This window comes from Cyprinus carpio, chromosome A23 (assembly GCF_018340385.1).
Source record: "Cyprinus carpio isolate SPL01 chromosome A23, ASM1834038v1, whole genome shotgun sequence".
NCBI classification, from domain to species: Eukaryota; Metazoa; Chordata; class Actinopteri; order Cypriniformes; family Cyprinidae; genus Cyprinus; species Cyprinus carpio.
Genome location: NC_056594.1, coordinates 21,332,767 through 21,345,240, shown reverse-complemented (window position 1 = coordinate 21,345,240; position 12,474 = coordinate 21,332,767). Strand labels below are relative to the sequence as shown.

Sequence of the window (12,474 nt, the reverse complement as noted above, 5' to 3'; positions counted from 1 at the left end):
TCTCCTGCTGCAGGTCTTTGAGAAGCTGAAGGATCACATGCTCATCCCAGTGTCCAATCAGGAGAAAGTGAAGGTGGACGGCGCGCTGACCTGCTGCTCGGTGCTCGTCAACAGGAAGAAGAACATCTGAGAGACTCCTGAAAGCCATTTACAATCGTTTTATCTTTGTTTGTGTTTTTTAACTCCAATAAAATGAATCAGATTGTTTCGTCTGAAGGGAAGGGAATATAAAAACATACTTAAAGTCTGCTTTTTCTAATATGTGAGGAAATTAAAATACATTTATTTTTCTATCCAGCACAACATTCTTTTTTTTTAAATGACTGATGAAAGTGTGGTTTAAGTAGTACCACATTAAACATCTCGTTTGATTATAACCATCCAGCTGTTGACTTTTTTTATAGCACAGTTAATCAAAACAAAAACAAGCTGTTGACTTTTTTTATAGCAGCGGTCAGTGAGTCAAAACTATTACAATTTTGATTATAATAAAATCTAATTTTCATGACAGAAATTGCTCTAAACCTCAAAATGAAGCTGTAAACTATATAAATCTTCTGGATCCATTCAGAATGACCGAACCGTAAGTGTTTATCGCATTTAACGTTCATCGAGCCCCATAAAAGCCTGTTTTTAAACACTGAATGATGATTTGTTACTTTGTGTTGCCTAGATTGTAGAGCATTGTGTTCATAAATAGATTTATAGAGCATTTGGACTGTATTTGGAATAAATATGCACAGATGTGACGTGTGAAACAAGCCATAGCGCTTTTATTGAGTAATTGAAGCAAAAAAAACAAAAACAAATGTTTTTATGGATTTATTTTCGAAGCGTTCGTTTGTCCTGCAGTTCCCAGATAATAAAAAATATGTTCTAAAAATAAACAGAGGGTCAGTTGGAGTGCAATGCATTGTGGGATATAGTATTGCTGTTGTATCAGGTATTCCAGAACATATGCAATCTTTACATAATGCAGAAGTAGAGTAGTACGCTAGTCGCTTTTTAAAGGTGTCGTGGTTTCACAATCCTCAGGTGCTGATTGGACGTTCTTCCTCACTGTGACGTCCAATCAGAAGTTTGCCAGCACACATTAAAATCAACCACACACGTTCCCAATATGCTAATTTGACCTCACTAGCTTGTTGCATTTGCGTAGTGTTAGCATCAAGCTATATTACCTTATAATTCATTATTAGGCTACTTCATAGTAAAAGCCTGCAGCTTCGTTCCTCACAATTTCCTTGAAAAACTCATCCAGCGCAATGAATTGTGGGTAACATTAGCTGAATCAATTGACACTTATTCTAATTATGTAAACAATTCAGGATGGAAAGTGCTTGAATTGGACTAGAGGATAAAAAAAATGGCACGGGATAAAAAAACAAAAACAAAAGTTAATTGCGACCTTTATCTCACAATTCAAGACTTTTTTCTCGCAATTATCACACAAAAAAAAAATTAAAAACCTCGCAAATTAGAAAAAAAAAATAAAGAATATAAAATCGCAATTTGCGAGAATTACATTGTGAGACAAACGCAGAATTGTAATATATAAACGTTGCAAAATATGAACTTGCGATTCTAAAAAAACAAATTCAAGATACAAAATTAGATATAAAAACTCAATCAATTTGAAAAAAAAAAAATTAAAACTCAAAGAAAGATTAAAAAGATAAAAAGTTCGCAGTTACCTTTTTTATTTTGTGGAAGAAGAAAATCGAAATTCTGAGGTTTATATTTCGTAAATTATTTTTTTTTTGCATAATTGCGAGTTTATAAAAGAAAATTTTGAAAATTTACATCAGAATATGAGAAAAAAAAGTCTGAATTGCGAGGAAAGAAAGTCCGGATTGAGAGATTAAAATGTCGCAGTTTACCTTTTTTATTTTTTAAAATGGAAAGAAAAAAAGTCTAAAAAACTGAATTGCGAGAAAGTCAGAAGTTCTGAGTTTTTATTTCGCAAGTTTTTTTTTTCTCATAAATCGCGAGTTTATAAAAGAAATTTTAGTCCGGATTGAGAGATTAAAAATTAAAAGTCTGAATTGCGAGGAAAGAAAGTCCGGATTGAGAGATTAAAAATTCGTAGCAGCTACCGTTTGTTTTTTCCTGATATCAAACGCTTTCAAATTCATGCTGAAATCTGACATCATCCGGGATTCTGCTGTCTGCAGTATTTTCTTATACTCCTGTATTTTCTAAAAAACGCTTTTTAAGGCGTCTCGCTGGACTGGTCGATCAATAACTTGTTTTCTGTCTGGAAATGCTTGATAGATGTGAATCAGGACTTATTAGATGTGATTTTTATGTGCCATAATAATTCCTTTAACACTGTGTCTTTGCTCGATGTGATGATTTTGTTGGGTTTGTTGAATAAAAGTTTACGTACACAATTTGTGTGCTCATTTGTGTCTAATGCAGATGGAAATTAATACATACTCTGCTTGACCAGAGCATGCTTCTGTAAAGAAAAAAAAAACATATCTTGTTAAATTACACAGCAAATACACATAGATTTCATGTGTCCCATCACATGATCCTTCAGAAATCATTCTAATATTCTGATTTGCTGCTCAAAAAAAAAAAAAAAAAAAAATATATATATATATCTATATTAGGCTATATATATTATTATTATTATTATTATTATTATTATTTTAAAACAGTAAAAAAGCTTGGAGTAATGATACTAATAAATCTTTAAAATCACGTGAAATAAATAAAATATAGCGTTAAAATCGTAAATCAATAATTAAGATAAAACACTTAGGTCTGGAAAGCAGAAAACTCTTTCCTGAAGCTGAATCCTCCATTGAGCGCTTTCAGATCTCACGATGTATTTTGTGTTAATTTAGATACTTCTACTTTAGGAAACATACCTGTTTAAATAAATTAATCACACATAATGGACAGTAAAATAGGTTAAAAATAAAAAACACCCAGCCACCTCGATTAATTTAAACCTCCTCATCTAGTGATCGTAAATGACTCTGATTGGTCAAACCGACGAGTGTTGAGAAATGTAACGGGTATCACGAGACCTTGCCGTCTACTTCAACAGCTGTCTGAAACTTAGTGCTAACCACGGTAATATTTATATTAGCTCTTGATTTGAAAATATACCGTTTAAAAATAAAATTAGATTGTAATATGTTTTATTTCTGTGATCCCGTTGTTTGGAGTGTGCCTTTACGCTCCGCCTGCGTTTACGACATCAGCGAGCGCCGAGTTCAACATGGCGAGCGTTGTTTAGTTGTTGTTATCCGCGCTTCCGAATAAACCCACAATCTCTGAATCCGGCAGCCTCTCTCATCTCCAGCCACCATGAGCGATGAGAAGCAAATAAGGCTCGTAATTTCCTTCATGGGCTTTGATGACCTGAGCGACAGCAGCAGCAGTGACTCGGACGGTCCTGAGTCCGGTAAGAAGAACCGAAGCGAAGCGGAACCCTCAGGATCACAGGGCCGCAAACGAGCCGCCGAACCGCTGCCGAAACCCGACGATCTTTTCCGATCCGTCAGCAAACCCGCATTCCTCTATAACCCGCTGAATAAAGTCATCGACTGGGACAGAAGAGCCGTCAAAGCGCCAGAAGAGGTCATTATTTCATTATTATACAATATTGAATAAAACCGCGTGCGCCAGAAAAACAAGTGCGTACTGCGTGGCCATCTTTATTATTTTGGTTTTGAAATTCCTTTTTTGCATATTTCTACAGAGTGCATTGTAACGTTCAAACTAACTTTAGATTTAACATAAAATAATAATAAAAAAAAAAAAAATCGTTAAGACAAACTTTGAAGTTGTCTTGAGAAAACCAGACCAGAAAGTTTTAAAAAGGTGTAAGAGCTAGAGGTTTGAAGGTGAAAGTGGTTTCAAAGATAAGATAAGAGTGTTGCTATGCGGTTGATAGGGTACTAGGGGTGGTTGCTAAGGTACTCTAGGTGTTTCCTATGGTGTTGATGTACAGTTGCTAGGTTACCCGGGGTGGTTGCTAAGCTTAGATAGATACTCGGGTGTTGCTATGTGGTTGCTAGGGTACTCCGGGTGGTTGCTAAGGTATAATAATAATAATAATAGATAGATAGATAAGAAATATTAGGTAGAAGGGATGCTTGATTGAGTCTCAAGGGATTCTGGGAGTTTAAATTTGAATTTTGACAGTTGGAGTTTGAACAGTCTTGGCTCGTTTGAACATTCCGTCAGTGTAAGTCTATGGGATTTTTATGATTTATTTTAATCTTGATTTTATCACTTACTCTGAACCGTTTCAGCCTCCTAAGCAGTTTAAGTTGTGGAAGAACAACGCCGTTCCTCCGCCACAGACGTACGTGACGGAGGAGAAGAAGAAAGGAGCTCCTGATGGAATGGACATGGCCATCAAATGGTCCAATGTATACGAGGACAACGGAGACGACGCCCCTCAAGCCCACCGGGGCCCCGCCCACTTCCTGCCGGAGGAGGAGGAGCAGCAACAGCAGCCGGACTCTGGTAACATCAGACTCATCTATCTATCTATCTATCTATCGTTCTATCTATCTATCTATCTATCTATCTATCGTTCTATCTATCTTGACATGTTTCTGAGTTTGGGACACTCTTTCTCACTGCAGATGACGATGCGTCTGGGAAGCAGCAGACGTCTTCTAAAAGGCGTCGCGTGGAAACGTTCCAGCAGAAGGAGAAGAGGAAGCGGGACATCGGTCAGGCCACGTCAGATAAGAACTTTGTGGAAGAGGAGAAGCGAATCCTGCGTCAGAGTTTGGACTGAGGAGCGCTCCGTTTGTTCTAATCCCCGAGTCTTTAACCGTCCTCCGAGGTTGTTTTAAATTTGGTTACTCCCAACTCTCGTCCATGTAACAGGGGATAGGGTTTAGTAAGATGTGTTTGTGTTTTCGGACGTAATATGATTTCAACTGTAAAGGTGTAGCTGTAAGAAGCATTATTGGTGTATGTATGTTTCCAATGATTTCTAGCTTCTCAAATGGATAAAGTCCTTTTCTCTGAGTCTCTGTTTGTATCTTTCATTTATTTGTGTGTGTGTGTGTGTGCGTGCGTGCGTGCGTGCGTGCGTGCGTGCGCGTGCTTGTGTGTGTGTGTGTGTGTGTTTGATTAAACTGATGTTGTTTCTGTCCACTAGGTGGCGACACTGAATAAGATTTGATCCAAAGTGGCTTCGAAAGCTCATGGAATTAAAAGGAAATTTTAGAAATGGAATTTAATGCAGAACTTCATTAGTAATTATAGGTTAAACGTCTCAAATATTTACTTTTCCAATACTGTATACCTAATAAAAGTGTTTTTTTTTAGTTCAAACATGCGCCGTGGTACATCTGAGGTATTCTTTGGTGTATGATCATTTGCCATATACTTTTTAAGGGTTTTTAATGTTTAAAATCACGTTTTTTTTAATGTCTTAATGATCAGAATGTCTCTGTCTTGTCATCGTATCGTGTGAAATGTGTCTGAAAGTGTTTGGCGCAGCCGCAGGTTGAAGGATGTGAAAAGCCTGTGTAGTTTTTCTCCTGGGAGCATGGAGCGATCAGAGGGATTCCAGGGAGTTCTGTCGTCTCCTGTGGATGTCAAACAGGTAAAAAAAAAAAAAAAAAGCAGATGATGAGATTCCAGCATGCAGGTATGTGCCCGGCCTTGACCAAGACATGCTGTGTGTGTGTGTGTGTGTGTGTGTGTGTGTGTGTGTTGTCCTCACACCTGAATGAACATCAGGAGATGCTTGCAGACTCAGAGTTTATGATGCGCTTCTTTTTTCAGGACCTGAAGTTCAACACAGAACTGGAAAGAAACATAGAGAACAGTTTTAATCGCTCATTATTGATAGTTATGCCATAATCTCTAATGTCACGTATTAAAGTGTTAGTGTTTGTGCTCCAGACACGAATGATTCCTCAAATTGCGATTATTTATTATTATGTAGAAACCAAAAATAAGTGATTTTTTTTTTCATTTATTTTTACATTTTTTTTATATTATTATTAATTTTTTATTATTTTGTATTTGTTTTTATTTTATAGTTCTTGTTTTCATTTTAGACATATTATTCTGTAGAAAGAGTTTTTATTTAATTTTACTTTCGGAGGAAACTGTATAAATGGGACACCTAACCTATACTATTTATTTTACCTAGTACTTTATCACTATATACTATACTTATATACATGTTTGTGAGGTGTGTTTATTAATATTTTGAATTCGTCGTTAATTTTATATTTTATGTTTTCATTGTCATATATTAAGTTTTAACTTACTTTAGTTGTTTTAGTAGTTTTTAGTTTTTTAAAAATGGTATATATTGTTTTGAGATTTAGTTATTTTAGTACAAGTTAAACGAAACAAAAATGAGAAATGAACAAGGCTGAAAAAAGTTTTTACATTTAGTGATTCATTTTTAGTACATTGTCAAACGTAATAAAAACTGAGAAAGAACTATAAGCCTGAAAACATTTTACCATCACATTTTTTTAAAAATGTTTTTTTAATCTAGTCTACATGACTAAACTTATCTAGAATATAAATGCTCAAACCATACATTTACTCACATTTTTTTTTCTAAAATGTTTTTTTTAATTTTTTTCTAGTTCGTTACCATGGAATTTTTATCTCAAATTATTTAGCATGCATAGGTGTATTGATTCTTTAAGGATTTTATTTAATGCTAGCTACGCCCCTGTATACGGGTTGTAATTTTTTTTCTGTCCTCGGACAGTGGGTTTGAAATGTACCCAAAACATCTTACAGCACATGCATTTTTTTTTTTTTAGCCCTAGTAAACCTTTTTTTTTTTTTTTTTCAGGATTTTTTTTTTTTTTGCACCCCTAAACGCCCTAGCAACCACACAGCCTTTTTTTTCCACGGCAAACACCGCCTCAGGAATTTCTTTGAAAATGTAAAACATCATGTTACTTCATCATGCATCCCGACCCTGAGCTTCTGTTTTTTCTGTTCTGTTTCTTCGGTGTTCAGCGTCTGGTGTGTTTGCTGAGCGCTCGTGCAGCGTATATTTGTGTGTTTGGTGAATGATTGACCGTGTTAATGTGATTGTATGCACAGGACCGCAAACACCTGCATCATTAAGTGTTTCCACCGAGACCTGTTTATGACCTTCATACATATTCAGATCTGAGGCTTCCGTGGCGTTTGTGTGTTATGAATGGTCTCGGCTGACAGTATGTGTATTCATTAAAAAGCCGGAGCAGTGATTGAGAGGCGGGTGTCAGGATGTCCGGTCACCATGGCGACGAGAAACCGGAAACTGTGACCTTCAGTCAGCGGCCTCTTCTGCGGAAAGTGCATACTTGTGCTTGAGTGGCCTATCTAGTAAGACCGGAAAGTCAGTATAGAGCAAAAACCAATTGAGGAACTGAATTTTTCAAATAAACAGACCTGCCATGAGCTCTAAAGTTGTTAAATAATATTTATTCTGTAGAAACAGGAAGTCAGTTGTATTTTATTTTATTATTATTATTATTATTATTAAGGAAAGCTATTATATTTACATATTTTTTTTGTGAAGAAAGCCATTTTTATTATTACATATAGTAGATTTTTTTTTGTTATAGATTTTAGATTATTTTTAATTAGTATTATATTATTTTTATTTATTATATGATATTTATATTAAATTTTAATTTATTATTGTTTTTAGTATAAATTGATATTATTAATATTAATAATATTTATTACAAGTAACTAAAACCTTATATTACCAGTTTTAATAAGAATGTTAAACGTACAAATTTAGTGTGTGTGTGTGTGTGTGTGTGTGTGTGTGTGTGTGTTGTGTGTGTGTGTGTGTGTGTGTGTGTGTGTGTGTTGTGTTGTGTTTTTGGCTGCCAGAATAGAAGGAACTGCACTTTTTGTTCAAAACTAAAGTTTCACCGGATCCCGCAGAAATCAAGAAGACATTGTGGTTGAATGCAATACGGCGTACAGACTAGACAGAGACGATCATAAATAATGCTCGTGTTTGCAGTGCACACTTCAGCACCACTTCATATTAGGTAAAATAATCTATTGCATGTGTACTGGTGTGTTGTTTTTATCTAGTACAAATCAGCAAGTTTATGTTTATAGGTGAAAAAGTCGCCAACCTTCAGCGCACTAGCTAGCTTAAATGTTAAACAAACATACAGCGATAGAGAGTGTGTGCCATCCTTTTGAATGGTCTCTTTAAAAATAATCCACATTGCTAATCATAGTTAGCCCAGCGATAGGTTACATTAGACAATAAGCCTTGACAAAATTCCCCAAAACCACCGCGAAATGAATTCAAATGTTCATTGTCTAGGAAATATCTAAAAAACTGGTTAAAATGTTTCCAATGAGAACAAGATACAAGAACTACACCAGGCTTAGCTAGAAATAAATAAATAAATAAATAAATTAGGCTACTGTAATGTTATCCCACTCGTCATTATATTTTGGTTCAGATAACCAGTTTGGTCAGGGAACTGAGTGATCAACTGAATTAATTGGTAAATGTATGCTAACTCCCACTTTTTTAATTATTATTATTTTTTGTCACGGTCCCGAGAGTCAGTGACTGTACATATTCGGACAGTTCCGAAACCTTCTTCTGCTCCATTGTTTAATAAATCCCTCCTAAAACGTGCAGTTTACGCTTGTCAAACATTGCGTCCGCCGCCTCTTTTTGCCTCCAGCTAAGCCCCGCCCAACCCGGAGACGTTGCAATGTTTACAAACTTTTAAGGGGTCTATATACACTAATACAATCAGATGCAAGCAATAATTTCCTTCAAATATTTATAACAATAGATAGGGTAAAATTCAACATTCACTTGATGCTTTCAGCTTGTTTTCCTAACCGAATCAATTTGAGTGAGTCATTTACGCATGGAACTGATTGATTTCAAACTCGATTCACTGGCAAAAACCAGATCAAAAGGAGCCATTCATTTTCGAATTTCGGACATTTGCTTATAATTATTATTTTTAAAAAAAAAAAAAAAAAAAAACACGCAGTGATGATTGAAAACTCTGAAATAGTTAAAACCATTGCGTCGCAAAACGATTCACTGTTCGAAGCGTTCCAATCGGATCGCGTATCGCGAATCATTTGACTTCGGATCGGAGCTTTGGAGCAGATTTTGTGAATCTTTTTTCACATTTAAAAAAAAACAGTACAAAACCATCAAAAACATTAAGGCAGTACCGTCATTTATATAAACCAAAACAAATAAAAAATTAAAGAAAGTAAGTGTAGATCCCTTAAGAAATATAACCATGGTTTTATTATATTAAAAGTGTGTAGTAACCATGTATTGATCACGATTTGAATAACCACAGTTTTACTATAAATACCATGGTTAAAGTATGGGCTAGTGTAGCAAAAACTATTTGTGGTTACCATGGAATTTATTTATTTAAAACCATGGTTCATTTTCATAAGGGATGTGTTTCCAGGTTAACAACAAAAGAAAAAGAAAAAAAACTAACATTACAAACGATGCATACAGAGATAGAGTTTTCACTGCTTTACGATTGAACAGAACTTTGGATAGTTTGCAAATTCTTGTCTAGATCAACTATAAAAAAAAAAATTAAAAAAAGAGGAGATTTAGAGCAAGATTTTTTTGTTTCTGCATGAGAAATTTAGTTTTAACAGGAAACACAAATTATGTTATATTTTGCTGTATTCTCTGTCAGGTAGTCAAAAAATATCAAAATGTGTTGGAAACATTATTTTTTAAATAATATATATTTTTAAACACACTGAAGTCATGCATATATTTACAAAAATAATTTATTTATTTATTGAATAATTTATCTATTTAAATAATATCTGTTAATTTAAGTGTATTTATCATAATATATTATTAACTATTTACTATTATTTTTAGGTTGTTTATGCCATATATATTTGATTAATTTCTGCTTTGAAACAATTCTGATTGAAAAATGCCTAGCAACTGAATCTGAAGGAACTGTTTAAATGTTTTAATGCTGCAGCAGGACACAAAAGCAGTAAAGAGAGTGATCAGCTGAGAGCGTCCGCGCTGTGATTTCTGTCCCTTCTGACCCCCGTCCCGCCGCAGACGGCAGAGGGGTCCTGGCTAATGATACGTGGAACTGAGAAAAGGGGTGCGGATCGCCCCCATAAATTGTGTTGCTAGGGTGTGAGAGCCATTAGACAATGAGGAGGGAGTCGCAGTGAACGCAGACAGCTGCACGACTGCACACACGCGCATCACTATCAATACAGAAAAACAGATGTTCCTCTTCACAAAGACTCAGAGAGACCGAAAGAAAGAAAGAGAGAGAGATTGGCTGATGCACACAGATCAGATTCTTTGCTTTAATGCTGCATTTCTCAAAAGAGTGCCGCACATCCTTGTTTACCATCGTGTGTGTTTCTGCTGCAGGCTGCGACATGCGCACAGATGCTCAGACAAGACAGGCATGCGCCGCTGTGTGTGAGTGTGTGTGTGTGTGTGATTGCAGGGGGCTCTCGGTTGTTTTTCTGATACATTTCCCTGATTTCATAACTGAACATCCTAATCTGTCTCCTCAATCTGCCACTGCAAAACCTTCCTCATTAAGACGCAGAGAATGCGACCCCAGTGCATGATGGGACAGGCAGGATCAGTGTTGTAGATGTTCAGATCCAGTGATGTTTTAAATGATCCGCTTTATCTGCGACACAGTGACAGAAATGGGATAAAGAGATGAAGCTCGAATTACATCCTTTAAACATCAAAAACTATTTCCAAACTTGAGGTGTGTGTGTGTGTGTATTATATATATATATATATATATATATATATATATATATATATATATATTATATATATAATATATATATATATACACTGAAAAAATATGATTCATTGAATTTACTACTTAATTTTTTTATGGTAAGTGGTTGCAATCAATTTATTTTAGCTACATTTTAAATATAAATCAAATTTTGCTGAAAGTAAATCAAACTAAATTAGTTTATTTAAATATAGCTAAAATAAATTGATTGCAACCACTTAACCATAAAAAAAATGTTAGTAAATTCAATGAATCATATTTTTTAGTGTGTGTGTATATATATATATATATTATATTATATATATATATATATATTATATATATATATAAACAGACACACAATGTGAAAGATTAATATAATGTATAGCCTATATTATTTATATAATATATTATAGAATTAATTAGAATATTTATATAATAAATAATGTTATGTGACAGTATTTGTTTTTAAGTAGCATTAATGTTATATATATATATATATATATATATATATAATATATATATATATATAATATATATATATATATAACTTTTAAATCTATCTATTTTAAATCTATGTTTGTGTGTGATTTGTTACTTAAATATTTTGCAGTAATAAAAACTAGTGTATACAATTGTTCCTCTTCTGAATGATAAACAATCAAGTATTGGTTGAATATAAGTCATAAAATCAATCTTGAAATAATAAAAACAACTTTTTTAAAATTAGAAAAAAAAAAGAGTAATTTTTTCATTTTAATTATGATTTTAATTTCTTTGAGTTTATTGTTCTGTATACAAACACTATAGATTTCAAAACATTTTTTAACTGCATTTATAATAGTAATCAAAATACAGTCTTTAAATGCTGAACATTAAAAAAAAATCAGAGCGCAAATGTTTGAATGGTGCATTTATTGCTGAGGTAACCGATTGTAAATAAGGGATTAAGATCCTGGGATGTTGTTTGTGTCTCTTGGCTCTCTCTGTCGGATGTTTGTCGAATCTGAAAGAAAAGCATGAGTCAGTATTTTAATCGCAGGATCTTTAAGGGAAGAGATGAAGTGATTTGCCGGTTACTGATTGTCTTTCAGACAAAAATTCCCGATTATTCCCAGAAGCCGGAGGCTGCAGGGACATGCAGGTGTGTTGATGGGATCTCTGCGTGCTTCGGTCCGTCTCAGACGTGCGCTGACAAGTTTGTAAACAAGGCCAGAATATGAATGAGAAACACTTTCCCCTGCAGAGCACAGAGGATGTCATTCCTGTGATGATTATCCCATTGAGACATAATCAGCCTATTAGTTCATATCAGTGTAGAGCTGTCATCTATCTAAACAGGCCTGAACATTACCTGTAATATAAACCCATCGCTAACTCATCCAGAAATTAATACTGTCATTATGGGACATAATTATGTTAATGGTCTATCATTATTGAATTTAAAACTACAGCAATACTGCAAACAGAGTAAGAATTCAGATCTATTTTTGGTAACATTATGTCATTAACAAATATGCTGAACGGATCAGAAAGTTTATGAAGATTAAAATATAAAAAATATGTAAAAAACAACTGATGACAGTTGGACTAGTATTATTATTTTATCTAGTTATATAATGTAATAATATTATATATTTATATAATGATTGAATGACATAGTAGGGTCATGTTCAGGTAAATTGAGTCTTTATATATTCTT

The 12,474-nt window shown here is 34.2% G+C and overlaps 4 protein-coding genes across 4 annotated transcripts in view; 3 read left to right on the top strand and 1 right to left on the bottom strand.

The window, feature by feature from the left end:
- The window catches only part of LOC109064222 (N(G),N(G)-dimethylarginine dimethylaminohydrolase 1-like), a 60,070-nt gene extending 59,724 nt beyond the window's left edge, over positions 1–346 (top strand). Inside the window, exon 6 of the mRNA XM_042713919.1 lies at positions 14–346. Coding sequence (XP_042569853.1) covers positions 14–130 — 117 coding nt within the window. The 3' untranslated portion in view covers positions 131–346. The remainder of the gene's footprint in view (positions 1–13) is intronic.
- The window catches only part of LOC109085971 (protein phosphatase methylesterase 1-like), a 576,397-nt gene that overhangs the window by 492,443 nt on the left and 71,480 nt on the right, over positions 1–12,474 (bottom strand). The gene's annotated exons all lie outside the window — the stretch shown is intronic.
- Positions 1–12,474, top strand: part of rnf150b (ring finger protein 150b) — a 581,444-nt gene that overhangs the window by 504,699 nt on the left and 64,271 nt on the right. The gene's annotated exons all lie outside the window — the stretch shown is intronic.
- On the top strand, positions 3,201–5,007 carry LOC109064213 (UPF0690 protein C1orf52 homolog). Its single transcript, XM_042713924.1, has 3 exons — positions 3,201–3,597; positions 4,275–4,491; positions 4,614–5,007. The coding sequence occupies exons 1-3, from the start codon at positions 3,325–3,327 to the stop codon at positions 4,769–4,771; spliced, it is 648 nt and encodes a 215-aa protein (XP_042569858.1). The 5' UTR covers positions 3,201–3,324; the 3' UTR covers positions 4,772–5,007.